This window comes from Rhinolophus ferrumequinum, chromosome 15 (genome assembly GCF_004115265.2).
Source record: "Rhinolophus ferrumequinum isolate MPI-CBG mRhiFer1 chromosome 15, mRhiFer1_v1.p, whole genome shotgun sequence".
Lineage (NCBI taxonomy): Eukaryota > Metazoa > Chordata > Mammalia > Chiroptera > Rhinolophidae > Rhinolophus > Rhinolophus ferrumequinum.
The window spans coordinates 46,431,707-46,455,854 of NC_046298.1; the positions used below are offsets into that span (position 1 = coordinate 46,431,707).

Here is a 24,148-nt window from a genome sequence, read left to right on the forward strand (position 1 = left end):
CTGAAGGTATTTGTGAATACTTTGTAGGTCCTTCTGACTTTTGTGTAAATCTAAAGTTTGCCCAAAATAAAGTTTATTAAGAAATAGGTCTCATCTACAAGACACGCAGAAGAAGCCACCTGGAGACTGGTAGGAGGCAGAGACACAGAAAGGGCTGGTCCCACACCTGCGTGTGACCACTAAAAATTGGGAGGAATATCTCAGCTGCGGAGGTGCCTCTGGAGGAAAAAGGGGTCCCAGCCCTTCCTCAGTCTAGGGTTCCAGTGCCAGAGAGAGAAGTCCCCATAATTTCTCTCTGTGGAAACCAACAGAGATTATGGATGAGTGAGACAGAACGTAATTGGAGTCCCAGGCGCTCCTCTTAGAGGGACCTACCCACTGACAAAATCACTAGCTCTGAGCTCTAGCACTGGGGCATCAGCTGGAGAGGTGGCAGGGACATACAGGGGGGAACTGAGTTGTCTGGCTGCAGGATGTGGGCTGGAGGCGCAGCTTTTTCTTGGATGGAGGAGCTGGGGGAGGCCATTGTTCTTTATTGAGCCCTTCCCCTTCCCAAAGTGCAGACGCAAGTGGCAGCCATATCTGAGTCTCCATCAAGCTGGCTAATGCTGTTAGTTTGCCACATCCTGGTGATTCAAGGCCCCATCCCACCTAATTTTCAGGCACACCCAAGCCACTTCCAGTGGCTCTTTTGTACAAACCACCTGCTGTGGCTCATGTTGCAGAATTTCCTAGGGTCTCTCAAAGGTTCACAGAACCCAGACAAGCAGCATCTGGCTTGAGCATGTCCGGTACCTCTGGCTGAGCAGTCCTAAGCCTGACATTAGTGGCAGCTAGCCATGGTTTGCACCTTGGCCTCTCCAGGAACTTCCAAGCATAGCATGGGCGGTGGCCCTCTGCGGATTTCTTTGTGGCTTATGCTGGGTGGCCACGGGTGGGGAATAGGCTGTGGCTAAACTCGACCTGCAGCAGGGCTACCTGGGAGGGGACCTGGGGCTGGTGCCTCTAGTGACCAGCGTCAAAAGGAGCTAGACCATCACCCAGCTGCCTCCAAGGATGACACACTCAAGAGGCAGATTGGGCAGGTACCTGAGCCCTGCTGAGGCAGATCCTGCTTTGTACAGTCAGCCTCTGCACCACAACTCCTCCACTATAGTCAAGGCCAGTGATCACAACTGATGAGCCTGAAAGTCAAACCCTCCCACTGAGGTGCATATAGCAACCACGGCTTGACTACAAGAGGAGGGCACACACAACCCACACAAGGGACACACCTGGAGTGCATAGCTCAAGTGACCAGGAAGATTGTGCCACTGAGCCCCACAGCACATCTACTACATAAGGTCACTCTGTTAAGACCAGGAGACATAGCAGCCCTACCTAATACATAGAAACAAACACAAGGAGGCAGCCAAAATGGGGAGACAAAGAAACATGCCCAAATAAAATAATAGAAAAAAGCTCCAGAAAAAGAACTAAACAAAATGGAGATGAGTAATATACCAGAGGCAGAATTCCAAACACTGGTTGTAAGTATATTCAATGATCTCAGGGAGAACTTCAACAAAGAGACAGGAAACATAAAAATGGAGATAGAAAACATAATTAAGAACCAGTCAGAAATAATACAATAACAGAAATGAAGACTACATTACAAGGAATCTACAGTAGATTAGATGAAGCGGAGGATCAAATCAATGATTTAGAAGATAAGGTAGCAGAAAACACACAATCAGAAACACACAAAAAGAAAAAAGAATCCAAAAAATTGAGAGTTTAAGGGGCCTCTGGGATAACCTCAAGCATACCAACATTTACATTATAGGGGTACCAGAAGGAAAACGGAGAGAGCAAGGAATTGAAAACGTATTTGAAGAAACAATGACAGAAAACTTCCCTAACATGGTGAAAGAGCTAGATATACAAGCCCAGAAAGCACAGAGAGTCCCAAACAAGATGAACTGAAAGAGGCCCACACCAAGATACATCATAATTAAAATGCCAAAGGTTAAAGACAAAGAGAGACTATGAAAAGCAGCAAGAGAAACGCTGTTAGTTACCTAAAAGGGAGCTCCCATAAGACTCTCAGCTGATTTCTCAACAGAAACTTTGCAGGCCACAAGAAATTGGCACAAAATATTCATCGTGATGAAAAGCAAGGATCTACAACCAAGATTACTCAGCAAAGGTATCATTTAGAATTAAAGGACAGATAAAGAGCTTCCCAGACAAGAAAAAGCTAAAGGAGTTCATCATCACCAAACCAGTATTACAAGGAATCTTAGAGGGGACTTCTTTAGGATGAAAAAAATAAAAATCAAAAAATCAAAACTATGAATAATAAAATGGCAACAACTACATAGTTATCAACAATTACTTTCAATGTAAATGGATTAAATTCTCCAATCAAAAGATAGGGGGCTGAATGGATAAGAAAACAAGACCCCTACATATGCCACCTACACAAGATGCCATTCATATCAAAAGACACAGACTGAAAGTAAAGGGATAGAAAACGATATTTCATGAAAATGGAAACAAACAAACAAAAATGTTGGGATAGCAATACTTATACCAGACAAAATTAGACTTTAAAATAAAGACTATAACAAGAGACAAAGAAGGGCCTAGTAATCCCATTTCTGGGTATTTATACAAACAAACCCAAAATGCTACTTCAAGGGGATGTGGTCATCCATATGTTCATTGCAGGATAATTTACATAAGCCAAGATATGAAGGCAACCTGGGTATCCCTGAATGGATGAATGGATAAAGAGGTGATACATATATACAAAGAAATATTACTCAGCCATAAAAAAAAAAATCTTGCCCTCTGTACATGGATGGACCTAGAGGGTACTGTGCTGCGTGCAGTAAGTCAAGCAGCAAAAGACACCTTCATATGATTTCACTTATAAGTGGAAGCTGAAGAACAAAATAAACAAACAAAACCAAAAATCATAGATACAGAGAACATTTTGATGGTTGCCAGATGGGAGAGGAATTGGGGATAGGTGAAAAGTGGAAGGGATCAAGAAGTACAAATTGGTTGTTACACAGTAGTCATGGGGATGTAGGGTATAGCATAAGGAATGTAGTCAATACTATTGTAATAACTATGGATGGTGTCAGATGAATACTAGATCTGTCATGGGAGGGGTTTGGGGGTAGGGTAAAAAAAGTGAAGGGATTAAGAAATATGGATTGGTAGTTACAAAATAGTTACAGGGATGTAAAGTATAGGGACTATAATCAATAATATGGTAATAATTATGTATAGTGCCAGGTGGAAACTAGTCAGGGGGATCACTTCCTTAATCATATAAATGTCTAACCACTATTGTATACCCGAAACTAATATAAAATAATATTGAATATTAACTCTAATTGAAAATTTTTAAAAGGGGGAAAAGATCAAGAAGAATAAAATGTCAAATTCCAGATATAAAACAAATAAGTCTTGGAATGTAATATATAGCATATAAATATAGTCAATAATATTGTGATAGCATGGTACAGTGTCAGATGGTTGTTGGACTTCTCATGGTGATCACTTCTTTAGCATAGGGAATGTTATCAGTAATGTGGTAATAACTCTGTGTAACGCCTGGGGGGTACGAGTGAATAACTATGACGTACACCTGAAACTAATATAATATTGTATGTTAGCTGCATTTTAATAAAAAGTCTTAAAGAAATAGGTCTAATCTATATAAATTATATCTCAATAAACCTGGAAAAAAACAGGGATAATTTAATGTTATCACTTAGTTTCTCTTTATAAACATTTCCATATTATGAAATGTTTACATATATAGAGGGTGCCAAAAAAAAGTATACACATTTTAAGAAAGGAAAACTGTATTAAAATTGTAATACTCATATACCAATAACAAAAGATGAATACAAGTCACATTTGACTTCTGCAATTACAAGAGGTGCTCAAAGTGGTTACCGTCAGCATCAAGACACCTCTGATTATGGTGTATTACTGACTGCGCAATGTTGACTGTCATGCAGGATGTCATGCGGGGTCTCTGGTCCCACTCCCCACATAAGAACGCAGGATATGGTGAGGCTAAAAAGGGACACCCATGGAGCTATAGATAGGGGAGTCAGACCACTATATTCTCACTGGCGGCCGGGTGATACACATGAAGTAGGATCCACACGATCCTCAATCCGCCATTCACTTCTCTGCCTGCCAACTGGCCAACCAATCAACGCAGTCCCGGCAGTTACATCAGTAGCCAATTGGCTAACCGGTTACAGCTGACGGCCAACCAATCACAGCTGATAGTCATTCACCACCCAAGGCATGACCCCACACGAGGCTGAGAACCTGGAAACTGCTCTCTGGGACTCTGTCCCCACACTCCACCCCTCCCCTCACCATCTACAAGACAAGCGTCTTCCGTGAGGGGCCCTGTGCTGTATTAGCCTGTAGGCACCTATGGGCGGAAAGAAATAGCAGTCTTAGTAACCAACAATGGCAAATCCCTTCCATTTGGAAGGATCCATGCTAGCTTTTTGTCCTGGGAAAGGAGGGTCACTGCCACTGGTACCTTTCCCAGTTTTGGGTACCAGAACTTTATGGCAGTGCTTGGGGTCCGTTGCGTAGTTTCAACATGTAACAGAACAGCAGACTCCATAATAGGCCATAGTGAGAGCACATAGGTTCCCCGCAAAATCATCCCGGCATCGGGACCTCCATATACCACAGTCACTTGTGGTGGCCATTTGGCCACCACCCCTGGTGTCACTTGTAAATCATAGTTCAATTCAGCCTTCCACGGGGCTATCAGGCCCAACCACCAACAGTGGGGGCTTTTGACCCGCCAGGGCCAAGTCCATTGCTGCCATTCCCCTGCTTTCAAGTATGTGGGTGCTGGCAGCAAAATGTTTCCATTTCTGCTATAGCCTGGCTTTAACAGTCTCACTGGTGGTAACCTGTAACTGAATGGGAGTGGCCGTCCGATGTAGCAGAGCTTCTACTGGTGCGGGCCCTCACTTCTGTGGTCTCTCATTCAGGATTCTCAAGACGTCCCACAGAGGCAAGGCCCAGTCGCACATCGTGGGAAGGTGTTTTGACACCAGGAGGCCTTGCTTCAAAAGTCCGTGGTAGTGTTCAATCATGCCAACTGCTTGTGGATTGTATGGGGTATGAAACAACCATTGTACATTCATCCTGGTAACCCTGCGCTGCACTTATTGCCTCGTAAAATGGGTACCCCTGTCACTTTCAATGACTTGGGGGCGCCCATAGAAGGCTCACAGCTGTGTAAGAGCGACCACTGGCCGCTGACTCACAGCCAGACACAGCCAAGCAAACATCAACCCCGTAGCAGTGTCCACTTCTGTGAATGCATACATCGCATTGCGGGCCTTAGGTAGGGGTCCAATGTAATCCACTTGCTAGCGAGTGAGGGGCACCCTCTCTCGAATAATCTGCTGTGTCTTCCAGGGAAGCCTCCGCCTTTGGGGGCTGTCCTGGGCACAGATGGCACAATCATAGCAGGCATCTGCTGTCTCCTGCCATTTCAAAGGCAGATCCCAGCATCTGCTCACCTGCCACATGGCTCGGCTTCCAGCGTGCTGCAATTCCCTATGCAGCCAAAGGGCCACATCAGTGGCAGGGGCCTGTTCTAATCATCGGAACTGTGCTAGGGCATCTGCTTCATTATTACCTGGGGACACTAAGGGGGAGTGACCTGTGACATGCATTAGGGTCACCTCCTTTTTCTTCCCTAGGTCCCAGAGGTCCTGCTACATGGCTTGACCCCACAGTGCATGGTGTCCTACCAACCAGTTTTGGTGTTTCCACGTGGGGAGCCACAGCATTAGGCCACGGAACACCGCCCAGCTGTAAGTACAAATAACTAGGGGTCCAGGGTCATGGCTGATTACCATCCACAGCCCGTAGCTCAACCCACTGACTATTCTGGCCCGTCCCAGAATCAAACCAAATGATGTCTGTTTTGGGCTGCACACCAATAGCCGTCCAAACAGCTGCAGCTCCCCAGCTAGAACCATCAGTAAATCAGGCATCCTCAGGTATTGGGGACTATGTCCTTCTCTGTAGGGCGAGGGCTCCAAGTCCTCCCCGCTAGGCAGAGTGCTTGGCTCAGCCTGGGCTACAAGCTCCCCAGGCCCCAGGACCTGTTGTAGCTCTGTGCGCAAAGGGCTTGAAATAAGGGTGCTACGTTGCTCCCAGTAGGCACCCCACTTGGTGAGGGTGGTGGTCTGTGCCACCCCCGTTTTGGGTCCCTGGGTCCGTGTACGGACCCACCCCTGGATGGGATAGGTTGTTCGAACCAACACCCGTGCCGTTCCTGTGATGGCTTCTGTGGCCACTAGGGCTGCGTACACAGCGGCCAGCTGTTTCTCTATTAGAGAGTAGCGGACTTCTGCTCCTTTCCACAATTGGGACCAAAATCCCACTGGCGACCGGAGACGCTCTTGCTGTTGCCAGAGGCCCCAACCGTACCCTCTTGGGTTACATGAACATCAAGTTCAAATGGGCGGCCAGGGTCTACTACTTGCAGAACCTGTGCCTGCTGCACTGCCCGTTTTGTGGCAACAAAGCCTTGCTCTATAGCCTCTGTCCAATCCCATGAGGCCCCCTTTTTATCATGTTTTACAATAGCCTTGCCATTTGTGCTAAATGGGGTACAAACGCCCGCCGATACCGCAGCAGACCCAAATATGTCTGCAGTTGGGAGACCGTGGTCAGCTGGGGAAAAGCTTGTATTTTGTCAATAATCGCTCAGGTATGACCTTTGTCTTACCTGACCACACAACACCCAAAACCTTGACTGATAAGCCAGGGCCTTGGACCTTTTCCTCATTCACCACCCAGCCACATGACTTCAGGTGGTGGAGGAGAGAGGGAACTGCTTGCTCTAAATCTGAAAGTGAATCAGATGTTAGTAAAATATCAACATAGTGAAACAAGGCCACAGAAGATGAGTGATCCCACTGTGCCAAGTCCTGGGTTACAAACCCGTGGCAGATAGTGGGGCTGTGCAAGTATCCCTGTGGAAAGAGTTGAAAAGTCCACTGCCACCCGTCCCCAGTAAAAGCAAACTGCTCTTGACACTCAGGTGCAATGTCAATGGAGAAAAAAAGCATTGGCCAAGTCCACTACATAGTGATACGTTCCCAGGCGGACAGTCAGAGGATCCATCAAATCATGTATTGAAGGCACTGCAGCGTGCAAGGGTGGCGTCACTTTATTTAACTCCCTATAGTCCACAGTCATTCGCCAGGTCCCATCTGGCTTCTTGACAGGCCATACTGGGGAGTTAAAGGGACTGTGCATCGGCCTTACAATATGTGCCTTCTCCAATTCCAATATTGTACGACCAATCTCCTGCTGCCCTCCTGGCAGTCGGTACTGTTACACTGTAACCATGTGCTGGGTCTGCAACACTTGAGGAGGGTGGTGAGCATGCCCGCATGTCTCTGCTTTCACCACCTGGATCCCGAGATGGAACTCTCCTACCGACGTCTGTAAGCTGAGGCCATGTAGCACATCCACTCCTAGAATATATTCCGGAACGGGGGAGGCATACACCTTGTAGGTACGAGGGGGAAGCCTTCCTATACCCAGTGGTAAGGAAACAGCTTTCACAGTCACAGTCTTTCCCGCGTAGCCATCAATGCAGATTGCTGGTCTGGGGAACAGTTCTGGGTTCCCATAATCAAGACTGCAGTCTGTGCCAGTGTCCACTAGGGCCAAAACCCTCTGCACATTAGAAGGGGACCAATGTATGGACAGTTCCACGTGGGGCCTCTGGTCCCCGCTTGTTTCCTCTGACCGGGTACCTTGTCTCCCCCCCCACCCCCTAATCAAGCTGAAAGGAGTCGGCCTTAAGCAGCTGCATGATGTCCTGGAGGGATACAGGTCACACTTTCCCCGACTTCTCCTTTAGGCTTCCCCAGAATTGCTGTTCCAGTCGCAACTGTTTCCAGAGTTCCAACGAGATTGCATTGGATTGTTGGTCTATTTTGTAGGTCAACCCCTGCTGCCATGATATCACGCCACATCTGCATGCGTGTTACTCTCTCAGGCCCATGACCTCGCCCCCTTACATTTGACTTGGGTTTCCAGGCCTTAACTTCTCGGACCTCCAGTCTTAACTTCCTTTGCCGCTGGCTTTCAATATCCCCTTGGGTGGTCATGGCAATGGTAAATTCATGGATCTGCCACCCCACATAGGGCATAAGAATGGCACCCAAGGATCCTAAAGCACTTGCAGGGGCAGTATCCAAAACCAGATCTTTCAGGCTGGTTGTAAAACTCTTGTCATCCAGCCCCACATATTACGGTTGAACATAACATGTCTCATACCCATTTCATGGATGATTTGAGTAAGCTCAGGATATGATTGCCATTTACCCACAGTGTCTGGCAGCTCGCCAGCCTGTCCCCATACTGTGTGTACAGCAGCAGTGAGCCACTCCTTTAGAGTGTGTTTGCCCTGGTCTTGGGCCAACCTATGGCAATTCTGTAGCCTTTATTGCAAGGACAGATGCACCGTCACAGAGGCTAGCTTTTCCATTTCACCTGGGGAGCAGAGAATGCTGTCTGCCCCCTCATCCCATAAACGTAGCAGCCAAGCCAAGACTGGCTCTCCAGAGCACTGTCGGCACCGCCTCCCCAGCTCCTGCAACTCAGTGGGAGTGTAAGGGGTGTAGATTGTGAACTCAGTCACAGCTGGGTTGCCAGCAGCAATACCCCTGCAGCCCAAAGGTTGCTCATGCTTTACCTTTTGCTTCAAGATGGGCCTGGCTTGGTGGTGGGAGCTATATTGTCTCCACTCGCATCCTCCTCTTCTGCCTCAGAGTCTCCACTGTGGGTCTCATCCTCTAAGAAGTGGAGCCGAGCTTCCCACACCCCCACCTGGACACCTGGTCCCACACCTGGGCTATTCCAGCAAGCGCTTCCTCCAAGTTATGATGCACTGCGGTGAGAACCTCCTCCAACCGGTGGTCCGAAGCTTCCAGCGCCTCCCCCCAGGGCTGCTTTTCTGGCACCTGAGCTATTTCATTAAGTCTGTCCTACATGTTATGACTCAAGGCCGTGAGGAACATCCAGCTCACACAGCCTGCTGTACCCTTGGCCTCCTCTGACAACCGCTCAGCTAGAACCTGCAGGGCCCTCTCCACACAGGCCGGAGAGCCATCCATGTCCTCCCACCCTTACTCGGGGATCCAACTCTGAGAACAGTGGCTACTGGGCACCACACACTGTGTGGGGGCCACCTGTCCTCCTGCCCAGAGTCAGACACCATTCCTACCTGGCCGGAACCCTGCTTTCTGCACCATTTGTCATGCAGGGTGTCATGCGGGGTCTCTGGTCCTGCTCGCCACATAAGAACGCAGGATGTGGTGAGGACAAAATGGAACACCCATAGAGCACATACATAGGGGAGTCATATCATTATATTCTCCCTGGCGCTGGGTGAGTCACAGAAGTAGGATCCACACGCTCCACACTCCGCCATTCACTTCTCTGCCTGCTAACCAGCCAACCAATCAACGCAGTCCTTGGTTGGCTGTCAGCTAACCGGTTACGGCTGATGGCCAACCAATCACAGTCGATGGTCATTCACCACCCAAGGCATCACCTCCCCACGCGAGGCTGAGAACCTGGGACTCTGTCCCCACGTTGACCAAAGTGTCCACTTGTATAATATATATATATATATTCTATATGAAGGATATATAGATATATCCTTTACTGTATATATATTAAATTATAGTTGATATTCAATATTATTATACATCAGCTTCAGCTGTACAGTGCAGCGAGGCATCTGCACAATCTATGAAGTGATTCCCCCCAATAAGTCCAGTACCCATCTGACACTCTACATAATCTTTACAACATTGTATTCCCCATATTGTATTTCACATTTCCATGACTCTTTTGTGAGTATCATTTTGCACTTTCTAATCCCTTTGCCTTCACACCCATCCCCCAACACCCTCCATCTAGCAACTATCAGTTTTTTCTCTGTATCTCTGATTCTATTTCTGTTTTGTTTACTTGTTTATTTTTTTAAGATTTTTTTTATTGTGGAAGGGGAACAGGACTTTATGGGGGAACAGTGTGTATTTCCAGGACTTTATTGGGGAAACAGTGTGTTTTTTCCAGGACCCATAAGCTCCAAGTCAAGTTGTCCTTTCAATCTTAGTTGAGGAGGGTGCAGCTCACCTCCAATTCCAGTTGCCATTTTTCAATCTAGTTGCGGGGTGAGTGGCTCAATGGCCCATGTGGGAATTGAACTGGCAGCACTGTTGCTGAGAGCTTGTGCTCCAACCAACTGAGCTATCCAGCTGCCCTACTTGTTTATTCTGTTCTTAAAATTCCACATATAAGTGAGATCATACGGTATTTGTTTTTCTCAAACTGACTTATTTCACTTAGCATAATATTCTCTAGGTCCATCCATGTTGTTACAAATTGTAAGATTTCATTCTTTTTTATGGCAGAGTAATACTCTATTGTATAAATGTACCACAGTTTCTTTATCCAATCATCTATTGATGGACATTTCAGTTGTTTCCATGTCTTGGCTATTGTGAATAGCACTGCAGTAAATATAGAGGTGCATATATTTTTTCGAATTAGTGTCTTGGATTTCTCTGGATAGACACCCAAGAGTGGAATTGCTGGGTCATAAGGTAGTTCCATTTCTAGTGTTTTGAGATACCTCCATACTGATTTCCATAGTGGCTGCACCAATCTGCAATCCCACCAACAGAGCTCAAGGGATCCCTTTTCTTCATATCCTTGCCAACACTTTTTTGTTGATTTATTGATGATAGCTATTCTAACAGGAGTGAGGTGGTATCTCATTGTGGTTTTTATTTGCATTTATCTGATGATTAGTGACGTTGAGCATCTTTTCATATGTCTATTGGCCGTCTGTATGTCCTCTTTAAAGAAATATCTATTCAGGTCCTCTGCCCATTTTGTAATCGGGTTTTTGTTTTTTTTGGTGTTGAGTTGTATGAATTTTTTATAACACTATTCACTTTCTTAAGTGTTGTGCTTAGAAGTACAATTTTAATTAAGTCCAATGTATTATTTTTTCTTTTATGGCTCATCCTTTACTGTGTTGTTTCAGAACACTTTGGCTAACTCAGGTTCAGAAAGAATCTCTCCTGTTTGCTTTTCTTAGTTTTATACTGTTAGCTCTTATATTTATGTCTGTGATAAATTTTGAGTTCATTTTTGTTTGTGGTTAGAATCAACGGTCTTAATTTATTTTTCTGCAAATAGATATACAATTATACTAGTACCTTTTGTTGAAAAGACTAACTCCATTGGATTATTCTGGGACAAAAGCTATTTATCTTAATATTTTTGGATTCTCAATTTTGGTAGTGCCTTTCTATCATTTACTGACCTCACTTTTAGTGGCCATTCCTGGAGACCCCCATCCCATTGACAATTGAGACTTGTCCCAGCAGCTCTTTCCCCCTAGTTGGTGACGGCTAGCCTCACACAGTACCAGTTCCTGAAAACCTTTTTCTGTTCTTATAAACCACCACTTCCTGCAAGAAATTTTCCGCCAGCCGTTTCCTGTGGGTGTCCGTTTAGTGGATGTATGACCTTTTCTCTTTCCAGGAGTTCGTTCTCTGCTGCTATACTGACACCTGAACTCCTGCACGTTTCAAAACTTTTTTTTTTTAATACACAGTGTAAAATAAAGGCCACGGCCATGTGACTTCTCTGCCCAGCCCGCCAAACGAACACAATTTTGCTCGCTCCAAATTTGCTTCGCGGAGCTCGAATCTCTGAAAATCTACTTATTTTCCACAAGAGTGGAAGTGCCGGGACACTAGATAATTTCAGTGGCTTCTCATCTTCCCGCTAGTCCTGGCTACTGGCACCAAACACGCCCCTTTGCTTTATGTACGTCAGTCAGGTCTCTCAACATGGCGGCCCCCATGGTGCCACGGCAAGCTGGGCGCGGACATGTTGCCACCGGGGAAATTACGTAATCCAGTTGGCGTTTCTTTAAATGCCTCAGAGCCTCCTCGGACACCATAGGCAGACGACATATCGTGGCGACGTTTCCAGAAGCAGAAGTAGTTCGCGGAAGTGTTACGTTCGGACTCTCCTGGTGGGCGGGAGAAATCAGGTCAGTGTGTGCATTTGTCCTTTGAAGTTTCTAAAAAATTTTTTGTCTTACGGGAGGTTTGTCTCTCACAGGGTACATGACGTCACAGGGTGGAAGTGGTGTAGTTGGACCTGTGGAATTATCGCTGGATCGAGTGGGAGGAGCGCCAAGGTAGTTGGGAGGAGCCAAGTGGGGTGTGACACGCCTGTTTATTGTTAGGATTCCTTGGGGATCATTAGACGGTTAACGGTCTGTAGAGGTCAACGACCCTGTCCCAAATGTCAGGGTCTTCGCGGGTCACTTTGTAACGCATGCAGGTGGCATTTAGGTTGATCGCGGTGTCAGGTTCAGTTTGGGGATTTAATATACCGCTCAGTGATGCCGGGATCGGGGTGGATGTCATCATCTGGGGATATCTGGTCCAGGTTTGGGATAGATAAGGGTATGTATGATCAGTGTCTGTGGTCCAACGAGCATTGTGAGGCGGAAGCTTTGGACACCTAGGACCCCGGGCTGGTGGTTGGGTTGAGGTTCCGACCTCGGCTGCTGCAGGCGGAACGGAATCCATAGCATTCCACAGTTTGAGTGTATGGCAGTCCCCTACTGTTAATTATACTTGCATTGTTTGCAGTTTGGATTGTTATGAATAATGCAGCTATGAAAATTCTTGTACATGTTTTCTGGTTCAAATGTGAGACATATTTCACCCACATCCCCCTCATTTGTATATAGCTTACACGGTAACTCAGAAAAAGCGGTACAGCACTAGGCAGGTAGTTAGAAACTCTATGTTTTTTAGCCTTTTATCCAGGGCTTGACTAACTGCAGACGGAGACACTAATTCAGCCACGCCCATCGGTTACTCATCTGTGGCTACTTTCGCAGCAAAGGCAGAACTGAGTCTTATGGCCCTCAAAGTCGAAAATATATACTGTCTATCCCCTTGCAGAAAACGTTTGCCCATGCCTGCGCTCACCTCTTAATATTACAGCAGCGGACACAATTGCTTACCTGCCTGACACACATTCACACTTTCTTCTTTGCTAACAGAAACTCCATGTTTTTTATCAGCCATCCTTATGGCAAGGTGACTGATATCCCAGTTTATTAGTAAGTCCTGGTCGATCTTAGCCAGTCGTAGTGGTTCCAGTTACAATTGCTAGTGTTTGAATTTCTGTGAAATGAGCTTAGGTGTATGGTGCATTTCCATCCAGCTATGTCGTATGTGAAAATCTGTTAGTGGTTTCTGGGGGAGCATTTTCTCTTTAAAAAAATTCGTTGAATCTCTTTTTCCATGTGGATGATGATTTTGTCTGAATATAACCTTAATTTTCTGTCCTACTTTCTAATGTTTATAATTTATTCTTATTTCAATGCTTTGGCTCAAATCTGAGATACTAAGTAGGAAAGTGGGGTGGTAGTGAACATCTCTGTCCTGTTGCCTACCTAGAACATTCACCTGTTCTGTTGTCTGGAGTGAACAGTGTCTGAGACGGTAGGAACATCAAATTATGAATTCATCCAGGATTTCAAATTTAATGACATAAAAATGTTCACAGTGTTCTTTAAGACTAAACAAGTCTATTTAATGGAATTTATGTATCCCATTAATTCCTTATATACTTTATTTGCCTGAGTTTTCTTTCATTCTGTCTCACTATAAATGCGTATATTTTATTCGTCTTTTTAAAGGATAAGCTTTTGGTATTGTTTAGCTCTTGCATTTATTTGTTAATTTCAAAGCTCTACAAGTTAATCAGTATGAAAGCAATATTTACATATATGTATATATGTACTGTTTATATATATTTTATATAAATATATAGATTATATATAAATGTGTATTTATATATAATATATATTTTATACAAATAATATATAAAATATAAATATATAAAAATATATAACAATATAAATATATAAAATGTTAAGTGCATATTATAAATACATATACACAAAATTTCATACTGTTATATATGTAAATATATACATATCTATCTATCTTATCTATTTTTCTTGCCCCGGTCAAGAAACAACACTGCTAGCACCCCAGTGGTGTTCTGTGAGCCCCATCCCAATTATATTACATCCTCACACTGAACGGTAATTACCATCCTTTACTCTCAATACCAAAACCTTTAACACTTGTCTGTACAGTTTTACCATGTAATTAATCATTGCTAATCTTTATTTAGTTGTGCCTATTTTTAACTGTGTAACATGCGTTTTTTTAATGTCAGTCTTCTTTTACTCAATGCTTGTAAATCATTGATGTTTTTGCACATAAAAGAGTATTTCATTTGCTCTGTAACACACAAACCTATTCTATAATGTTTACACAGTAAATATTTTAGGAATTGCAGGCCACAGGGGGTCTCTCACATATGCTTCCCAAAAAGATGATTTTGTTTCATCATCCTTTAAAAATGCAAAAAGCATTCTTAGCTTGCAAGCTGGCCCAAGTTGTATTTTCCCTGTAGCATTCCATAGTCTGAGTGTATGGCAGTTTATCCTACTGTTAATTAAACTCGTATTGTTTGCAGTTTGGATTGTTATGAATACTGCTGCTATGAAAATTCTTGTACATGTCTTCTGGTTCAAAGATGCCCTTTTTGGGGAGAGGCATATAGCTTGGATGTATACCTCAGAGTGAAATTGCTGTGTTTTAGAGAATGTATAACTTCGGTCTAAACAGATGAAGTCAAAATGTTTTCCAGAATGGTTGTATCATTTACAGTTCCTCCAGCACAATATAATTTGCTTTATAATGTGCTTAACGTGGCCTGTTTAAAATATCTTTCCATACCCAAATATAATTGTGAGATTCTCTTGTATTTTCATCTTAAAGTTTTTGTTTTGTTTTGTTTTTTAAAGATTTTATTGGGGTAAGGGAACAGGACTTTATTGGGGAACAGTGTGTACTTCCAGGACTTTTTCCAAGTCAAGTTGTTGTTCTTTCAATCTTAGTTGTGGAGGGTGCAGCTAAGCTCCAGGTCCAGTTGCCATTGTTAGTTACAGGGGGCGCAGCCCTCCATCTCTTGTAGGTGTCATGTAATCGAACCTGCAGCCTTGTGGTTGAGAGCCCACTGGCCCATGTGGGAATCAAACCGGCAGCCTTCGGCGTTAGGAACACAGAGCTCCAATCACCTGAGCCACTGGGCTGGCCCCATCTTAAAATTTTATTGATTTGCCTCTCCCTTTGAGATTGAGAGTTTCCCCCCAAATGATTTTTGTGTATGTTGTGAGGTGGGGTTCAACTTTCTTCTCCCCATCCCTCCATGCCCCAGCATGGATACCTGATTGTCCCAACACTATTTTTTAAACACATCCTTACCCTCTTCTCTGCTCTGCTATCTGTGTTATCTGTGTCAAGTCGCTATATACCCATGAGTCTGTTTATAGGCATTTTATATTGTTCCTTTGACCTATTTGTCTATTATTGTGCTAACATTACACTGTTATAATTAAAATAACTTTCAACCCTTGTAACTGATAGAGCAAGTCTTCTCAACGTTTTTTTTTTTTTTTTTAAGATTTTATTGGGGAAGGGGAACAGGACTTTATTGGGGAACAGTGTGTACTTCCAGGCCTTTTTTCCAAGTCAAGTTGTCCTTTCAATCTTAGTTGTGGAGGGCGCAGCTCAGCTCCAGGTCCAGTTGCCATTTCTAGTGGCAGGGGGCACAGCCCACCATCCCCTGCGGGAGTCAAACCAGCAACCTTGTGGTTGAGAGGACGCGCTACAACCAACTGAGACATCGGGGAGCTTAGCAGCAGCTCAGCTCAAGGTGCCGTGTTCAATTTTAGTTGCAGGGGGCGGAGCCCACCATCCCTTGCGGGAGTCGAGGAATCGAACTGGCAACCTTGTGGTTGAGAGGATGCGATGCGCTCCAACCAACAGCCATCTGGGAGCTCAGCGGCAGCTCAGCTCAAGGTGCCGTGTTCAATCTTAGTTGCAGGGGGCGCTGCCCACCATCCCTTGCGGGACTTGATGAATCGAACTGGCAACCTTGTGGTTGAGAGCCCACTGGCCCATGTGGGAATCGAACCGGCAGCCTTCGGAGTTAGGAGCATGGGAGCTCTAACCCCCTGAGCCACCAGCCGGCCCCCACCAACGTTTTTTTTAAGGTGCATATATAGCTGTTAGTTTAGAATTTCAATTGGATCTATATGTACATTTGGGGGATATGACATCTTTAAAGTGCTTAGTTTTCTAAGTCATCTTCCTAGTCCATCATTCCATTTAAGTCTGTTAAAATTTCTCTCAAGATTTAGTCCCACTTAACAAGTATTTTTGCTTTTCTTCAAAATGATACTGCTTATAAATTTTATTTTGTTTGTTGATGGCCTATTCGGTCAGTTACTGCGAAAGGTGTGTTGAAATCTATTAGTCTGGATTTGTTTATTCTTGTTTTTTGGTCCATTTTTTACTGTATACATTTCAAGGCTAGCTTTTTAGGTGCACAGAATTTGCAAATTTTTATAATGTGGTGAATCGAACTTCTTATGAGCATTGTTTCTCTTTCTCTGTAGTAATTTTTGGGCTGTCTGGTCCATTTTATGTGAGAATATTGTTACACCAGATAATCTGTCGTTACTCTTTTCATGGTGTATCTTTTTCTAACCTTTTATTCTCAAGCTTTCTTTATCATTATGTTTCAGACATGTCACCTATAATAGAATGTTATTTGGTTTTAAATTTTGATCCAGTGTGACAGTTTTGAGGCATTTGTATTTCACATAGGTAGCTGGACTCCTTATTCATTTTGTATTTAATATAATTCTTAGTATGCTTTGTTTTAAAACAGTCATCTAATTACATTGTATTTACCCCACTGTTCTCTGAACCTTTTTCTCTTTTTTTTTTTGGCTTTGTTTTGGGTGATTTTCTTACTACATTTCCTCTTTCCATTAGCATAGAGATTATGTATTTTAAGACAGTTGTTAGTTTTCATCCTGACACTAGAGATCACATACAGCAAGGAACCTTTCTTTGTTGAATTCTTATGTTAATTAGTACTTTTACACTCTTCTCCCACAATACAGGGGTCTTCGAGCACTTCAACTTCATTTACCACTTTCCAAATTATTCACAGTATCATTTGTTTTCTATGTATTTAAAACCCTCTAAGATATCATCATTGCTTGTAAGTCAATGCTGATGATTCGCCCAGTGCATTGGTTTTCAGACTTAAATGGGTGCAGGTACGGGATGTACAAAAGCATTTGAAGAGGCCCCTGAGCACACAAGGTTTTATGGAAAATGGTGCCCAGGTCATCTCTTTCCAGGTCGTGTCTTGTGTGTGACTGATCTGCCTGAGGTTCACCTGCTCCTGAGGCATGGTGTGGGGATGGATTTATTTCCCAGGTCCCCTTTGACAGTCACTCCACTTAAACTTCACAGAACGAAGGAATACTCCCTCACAGTTAGAACCTAAGGCTTTATGGCCAGAAGAATAAATTCTTCCAGGACACCAACTAAAGGGACACTTAGCAATATTGTGGACAATGTGTGAAGGTGAGCGCTCAGGAGCAGTGTAGCATCTGGGCCCAGCAGAAATGTGCCACTCAAATAGAATTTTCTCCTTAACCCACAGGTCCTGACTCCCAGGAGCAAAAGAATCAACTGAAAGAAGTTACAGGATTGGGTGTCAGCATTTCCAGGGACACACCTGACTGATGACAAATATCTAGATGGAAATTTGGAGTGGTTCCAGAAGGTACCAAGACAGAGCCTCCCCATTGCCAGCTGTTTTCAGAAAACAGAAGAAAATGTTCCAGGGCCAGGTGACTTTGGGTTTGTTTTATTCATTCCTTTGTTCCTTAATGGATTTGTGGATGCCTGTAAAAACCACTCCTGTTAATCTGAAAAGTATAAATTTTGAAAAGCTGGGTCCTGGGAAGAATAAACTTAGTTTTTAACTCAACATCAGGCAAAGTAAGATGAGGAGTGCACTTCACAGGAGTCACACTAAGTTGCTGACAGTAGGAGATGATGCATGGCTGGAGGGTCCTGCAGGTTCTCCTAGCTGTCAGCTGATACCCATATCTCTAACGGCCAGCCTCACAGAGAATCATTACCATCTACTGGTATGGACCAGTTTTGAGGAGAAAGCAGATGACTTCCTGGGATGATGCCTGTGTGTCAGGGCCCTGTGGTCTCAGGACATTTCTTTCATGGTTCTTCCTGGAGGTGATGTGGTGGATGGTGTCCTGACCAGCAGCCTCCTCATGAATGTAGAAGCACATTTCCTCTGGCTGTTTCTGAAATGATAGATACCTCATAGGCCCCGGTAGGAATAGACTCGTTGAACTCAGTGAAAACGGAACCTACACAAGGTGACTTGAACCTTGGGGCGGTCTGGTTTTATCCGGCAATACAACCTGAACATCCTAGGAAAGTGGAAGGATTCCGCACTTTTAAACGGTTCTCAATGAGCAGGTAGCTGAACTCGTGTTTGAATGAAGACTTGGAAATCGAGTTGAAGGTACTGTTGTCTGGTAAGGACCTGAGTTGGTGGCATCGACAGGATTTGCTCCAGACCTTCCCCTCCTCCTAGAAAATGCAGAGTCCTTCCTCATTTTGTGGTGAAGACATGACCTTATGTAAAGAGAGGTCTGGCTTCGGCCCTCAGCTACTGGAGGGTGATCTCTAGGTCCCTGGAGTGCCCTGCCTGATAGAAGTGTCTTTGTTTGCCTGGGTGCTATGACCACCGGACAGTCTAAAATGTGATTTATGATGGGGCTTTGGGCCATGTGGTATCACTTCCAATCTTTGGAGGAAGCGCCAGCTATAGTTACTAACCCGGCTTCTAGAAGGGCCTGGAGACTAAAGGTCAGTCATGCGGGCAGTAGGTGATCAAGCCCAGGTAAAAACTCTGCACAACCAAGGCTTGGTTAGCGTCCCTGGCTGGCAGTACTTTCTGCACATTGCACCTGCCAAGATTGGGAGGAGACTCCACGGGACATGGTGACTGGAAGCTTTATCTTTGTATCCTCCTAGACTCTGCCATATGGCTGTCTCCCTCTGCCGGATTTTAATTTGTATCATTTTCTCTTCAATAAAATTATTATTGTACGTGTTGCACTTTCCTTAGTTGTGGGAATCGTTCTAGTTAATTATTGCACCTAAGGGTGTCATAGGGACCCTGGATTTTGTAGCCTGATCTTCTGAAGTAAAGGTGATCCTGGGGACCCCTGAACTTGCGGCTGGTGTCTGAAGTGAGAGCAGATCTATGGGAATTGTTTCCTCAGACTTTGCAATATGACTAGCTCTCGGGATCCATGTTCAAGTAAAAACTCTTATCTACCTTTTCTTAGATTGCCTTTATTTTTTTTTAATTACACAACTGACTTAAGGATATATTTAGGGACTGAAATCACAGCAGAGTACACAGGTCAAAAATGAGTTTATTCTTCATACACTTTCTTTTTAATCCCCTTTTGTAAATGTTTGGTGATATTTATTTCCTGTCACTGTATGTGTGTGTGAATCTGTATGTGTATTAACAAAAGTATGAGTATATATGTGTCTGTAGACCTAAATATATACATCTATTTTGTTATTTTTTGTTATATGAATGGAATCATATCCAAAAATATAGCTGCCAACTTTGGTATATTTTGAGCATTCAAGGACCTGTGACTACATTGATATTGAAAAACATTAACAATATAAAATTGCAGTTTGTGGTGATACTTGAAAAAATAAATTGCATTTGACAGTATTGGAGGTCGGGAGAAAACCAAGTATTTAATTTTGAGAAATGATGATGGAACATAAGCAAACATCTGTTTTTCTTGGGGGCGTGGGGATGGTTGTCTGTAACTTTAAAAAATACATTGGCTATCTATATAAGTTTGTCATCTGAGGAATGTTTTATAAATGGAATCACAGCTTGTAGTCTTGAGATTTAAGTGAAATGGTGGTTGCCAGGTGGATCGTGAGGGTAGGAAGAATACGGATGTGGTTGTAAGGGTGCCATGGGTGACCATCATAGTGGAACTGTTCTGTGTCTTGATAATGGCAACGGCCACGTGAATCCACACGTGATAAAATGGCATAGAGTTAAGTACACATACATTATATTATAGTAAAATAATACTGGGTCTTATATTAATTTTTGCTCCAAAAGATGCATTAGAGCTGATTGTCTGGCTAGGTCTTATTTTCGGGGAAACACGGTATGGTTGTGCGAGATGTTACCATTAGTGGAAGCTGTGTGAAGGGTACATGTGTTCTGTCTGCATTATTTCGTATAACTGGATATGATAATCTATGATGATCTAAAATGAAAATAAAAAAAAAATATATATATATATTTTCAATGTACAAAAACCTATAAGCATCATTAATAAAGTTTGACCAATAAACTCATACGTGACCCTTCTTCCTGAAGGAACCAGGGTAATCGGTGTAATCTGAATCCTCCAGACTGTTTACAGTGTAGGCATAATTTTTGTTGTCATTTTAAGACTCATACTGCTAATGTTTATTGTTCTTGTTTTGTCCCTTTAAAGTATATTTGCATTCGTTATATGTTAGAACATGCCAGTCTCCCTTCCTCGTTTTGACCTGCTGCAGTGTCCTCTAACTGATGTGTGCAATACTTTGGCTATTCTCTTACTAATGAACATTTAGGTAATATTATTGCAAACCATGCAGTGGTGGACATCCTTGTTAATGCCTTTTTATGAAGATGTTGCAGTATTTTTGGAGGGTGTGCCCATTTCACATTTATTTATTTTATTTTTTAAATAATTTTTTTCAATTACAGTTGACATACAATATTACGTTAGTTTCCAGTGCACAACATAGTGATTAGACTTTTATATAATTTACGAAGTGATCACCCTGATAAATCTAGTTCATCTCACATTTAAATGAACATGTGTGATTGCCTTCCAGAATGCCTATTTCAATTTATGGGCATTGTAACCAAGTGTTGAAAAATGCTGGCTCTGGGGCCACTTGCTAGCTTTGTGACATTGCACACATCATTTAGCTTTTCTACACCTGAATTTTCTCATATATAAAATGAAATTATGAGGTACTTACTTCCAAAGGTATTGTGTGGATAAAATGAGTTAATCTATATGATGTGTGACCAAACGATATGGTGAATGTTTAAATTAAAAAAAATTATTGCAGTAAAAGACACATTGCCATTAATCCCCCTAAAAATACTCCCCCTCGCTTTGAACACACTTATACCATCGTTCTTGCCACTTTCTGAAGCAGTTCTGGAAGTCCTCTTTCGTATCTTTAGTTGCACTACTGTAGCTGCCTTGATGACCTGAATTGATTCAAAACGTTTACCTCTCAGGGTCATTTTGACTTTGGGGAAGAGCCAGAAGTCGCACAGTTAGAACCTAAGGCTTTATGGCCAGAAGAATAAATTCTTCCAGGACACCAAATAAAGGGACACTTAGCAATATTGTGGACAATGTGTGAAAGTGAGCGCTCAGGAGCAGTGTAGCATCTGGGCCCAGCAGAAATGTGCCACTCAAATAGAATTTTCTCCTTAACCCACAGGTCCTGACTCCCAGAAGCAAAAGAATCAACTGAAAGAAGTTACAGGATTGGGTGTCAGCATTTCCAGGGACACACCTGACTGATGACAGATTTCTAGACGGAAATTTGGAGTGGTTCCAGAAGGTACCAAGACAGAGCCTCCCCATTGCCAGCTGTTTTCAGAAAACAGAAGAAAATGCTCCAGGGCCAGGTGACTTTGGGTTTGTTTTATTCATTCCTTTGTTCCTTAATGGATTTGTAGAGGCCTATAAAAACCACTTCTGTTAATCTGATAGTTACACATATATATCGTTTGTTTTTCATATATATGAATGCGGTGTCTCTAGGTTAGTAAGAACATTTAACTTTTACATATTATAGAAACTTCTAATTGGATAAATGTATGGATGACTGAATGCACAGTTACTGAATATTTTATTAGGCATTTTTCAACTATAAAAATAAAACCCCACACAATATCTAGATCCAGCCTATAAAGTGAAAATGAGCAGAAAAACTAACATTTCTTCCATATAATCAAAAGGACACCACCCCATTCAACAGCATGGTGTTGTTATAGGAGTCCCTGACATTTGACGATGTGGCTGTGGACTTCACGTGGGAGGAGTGGCAGCTCCTGGTCCCCGAGCAGAAGGACCTGTACCGGGACGTGATGTTGGAGAACTACAGCCACCTGGTGTCATTGGGTGAGGACGGCTCCCCTGTGTCACTCAGAGGTCCCTAGTCAGTGGCCTTTCCAGTCTCAGCTTCTGAAAGGTCTGGAGTGTCTGTGATGCTCTGAAGTGGCATGAGTCTCAGTCCCCGCTCTGGCCCCAGAGAAGGGGGTATATTCTCCCTCCTCCTGAGAGAAAAGCCTTTGCTTTTGTAGGTGTGAAAATTGTTTTGTCTTTAAATCTAACATTCTGCAGTCTTCACAGAACCTCATGCCCAGTTCAGTATGTCTAAGTCTTCTATCATTTTCCACGAACAGGGTATCAAGCCTGCAAACCAGACATGCTCTCCAAGTTGGATCGAGGAGAATCACCGTGGACAATGGCAGATGAAGTCCACTGTTGGACACGTTCAGGTGAGTGAGGGAACCAGTGAGGGGATAGGCATGGAAATCACATTCTATTCGTTCAGAGAAGAGTCACAGGTGAGAGGGTTTGAGGATAGCTAAGGAGTGCCTCCGTGCATGTCTCTCCTGACCGGACACCTCTATATCTTTGTAGGAGTTTAGAGAAAAATACATCCCTTTTTCCCTTTTGTTTGCATCTTGATTTTTTTGTTTGCATAGTTTTCTTCTTCGTAGGATTCTTATATCTTCCTTTCTTCATACTCTTCCACCTCCCTGGCTATGAGTTTTCACCATCCAAGGCCTGGCTCCAGGAGAAATCCCTGAATTCCTCAGTCTTCTGACCACTCCTCTTCCTGCCCCAGTAATGTGACTTCCCCTCCTAACATCCACCCCGTCTTGGGTCCTGTGTCCCAAAGTAAACTGGTCTTCACTGTGCCTTTGTCTGTTTTTCTTTCTCTCTTAGATTGTCTTTTTTGCCACTCTGAGGTTCTTTAAAGACTTGTTTTTCATTTTGTCATCTGATCTCCAATCCCTTCAATGTTTTCTTGATTCTAGTAAACAAAGGTTTTTCTGTTCCCAGTGGGAGACGCCCAAATTGCTGGCTGTGATTCACCACAGACTTTAGTTGAGTAGAATTTACTCATCTTGATGGCAACTCTCTTGGGCTCCCAATGACTGCAAGGACCTACAATCATCTTCCCTCCAGGAAACCCCTTTAAATTCATGTTCTCCTTCACTCCTGTGCTTCTTACATCCGGGCCATCCAGGTGTTACCCTCATATGTTCCCTACCCGCAGAGCTCTCTTCTTTAAAGGAGTCTGCTGTTCATGATGTATTGTATCTAGAAAAGATATTTTAATGTTCTGCATTCTCTGTTCCAGCCTAAACCAGACCATAAATCTTGCCTACTTCCATTTAATTCCTTTGTGTATTTACTAATTTTGAACTTTTTTCTTGTTCATCATAGATGTTACCACTGTATTTGTTTCCTAAAACTTTTATTTTTCTTCCCATCATATTCTGAGGACATTAAGTCCCAGTCAACTCCATTACCCGTCACTTGTGATTAAAATTCTTTTTCAGTGATCTCCATGATATAATACCTGCTTGCTCACAAAGAAATACATTTCCATCTTCTCTCTTAAACTCTCTCCAGTGTGTTCCATGCATGGGATTGCCTTCTTGATTTATTTCTTTAAAAGTTATTTTTTGATAGCCTCCTGTATGCTGGGGGTGGGGGTAACAGCCATGTGAAAAAGCATGCAAATAGACTAAGAGCTATCATTCTGAGAGGAGGAGTCAAAAAATGAATCAAAATTCACAAATAAGTAATATATCTAGGGGTTGAAAGGTGCAGTGATAAAACTTTAGGAAAATGGAACACTAGCGGCTGGGGCTGGGGCTACTCTTTTAGGAAGGA

The 24,148-nt window shown here is 43.3% G+C and overlaps 1 protein-coding gene across 1 annotated transcript in view; it reads left to right on the forward strand.

Annotated features, from left to right (window-relative positions):
- The window catches only part of LOC117035412 (zinc finger protein 615), a 49,256-nt gene that overhangs the window by 18,219 nt on the left and 6,889 nt on the right, over positions 1-24,148 (forward strand). The window contains exons 9-11 of the mRNA XM_033129284.1: positions 21,769-21,861; positions 22,231-22,357; positions 22,642-22,737. Coding sequence (XP_032985175.1) covers positions 21,769-21,861; positions 22,231-22,357; positions 22,642-22,737 — 316 coding nt within the window. The remainder of the gene's footprint in view (positions 1-21,768; positions 21,862-22,230; positions 22,358-22,641; positions 22,738-24,148) is intronic.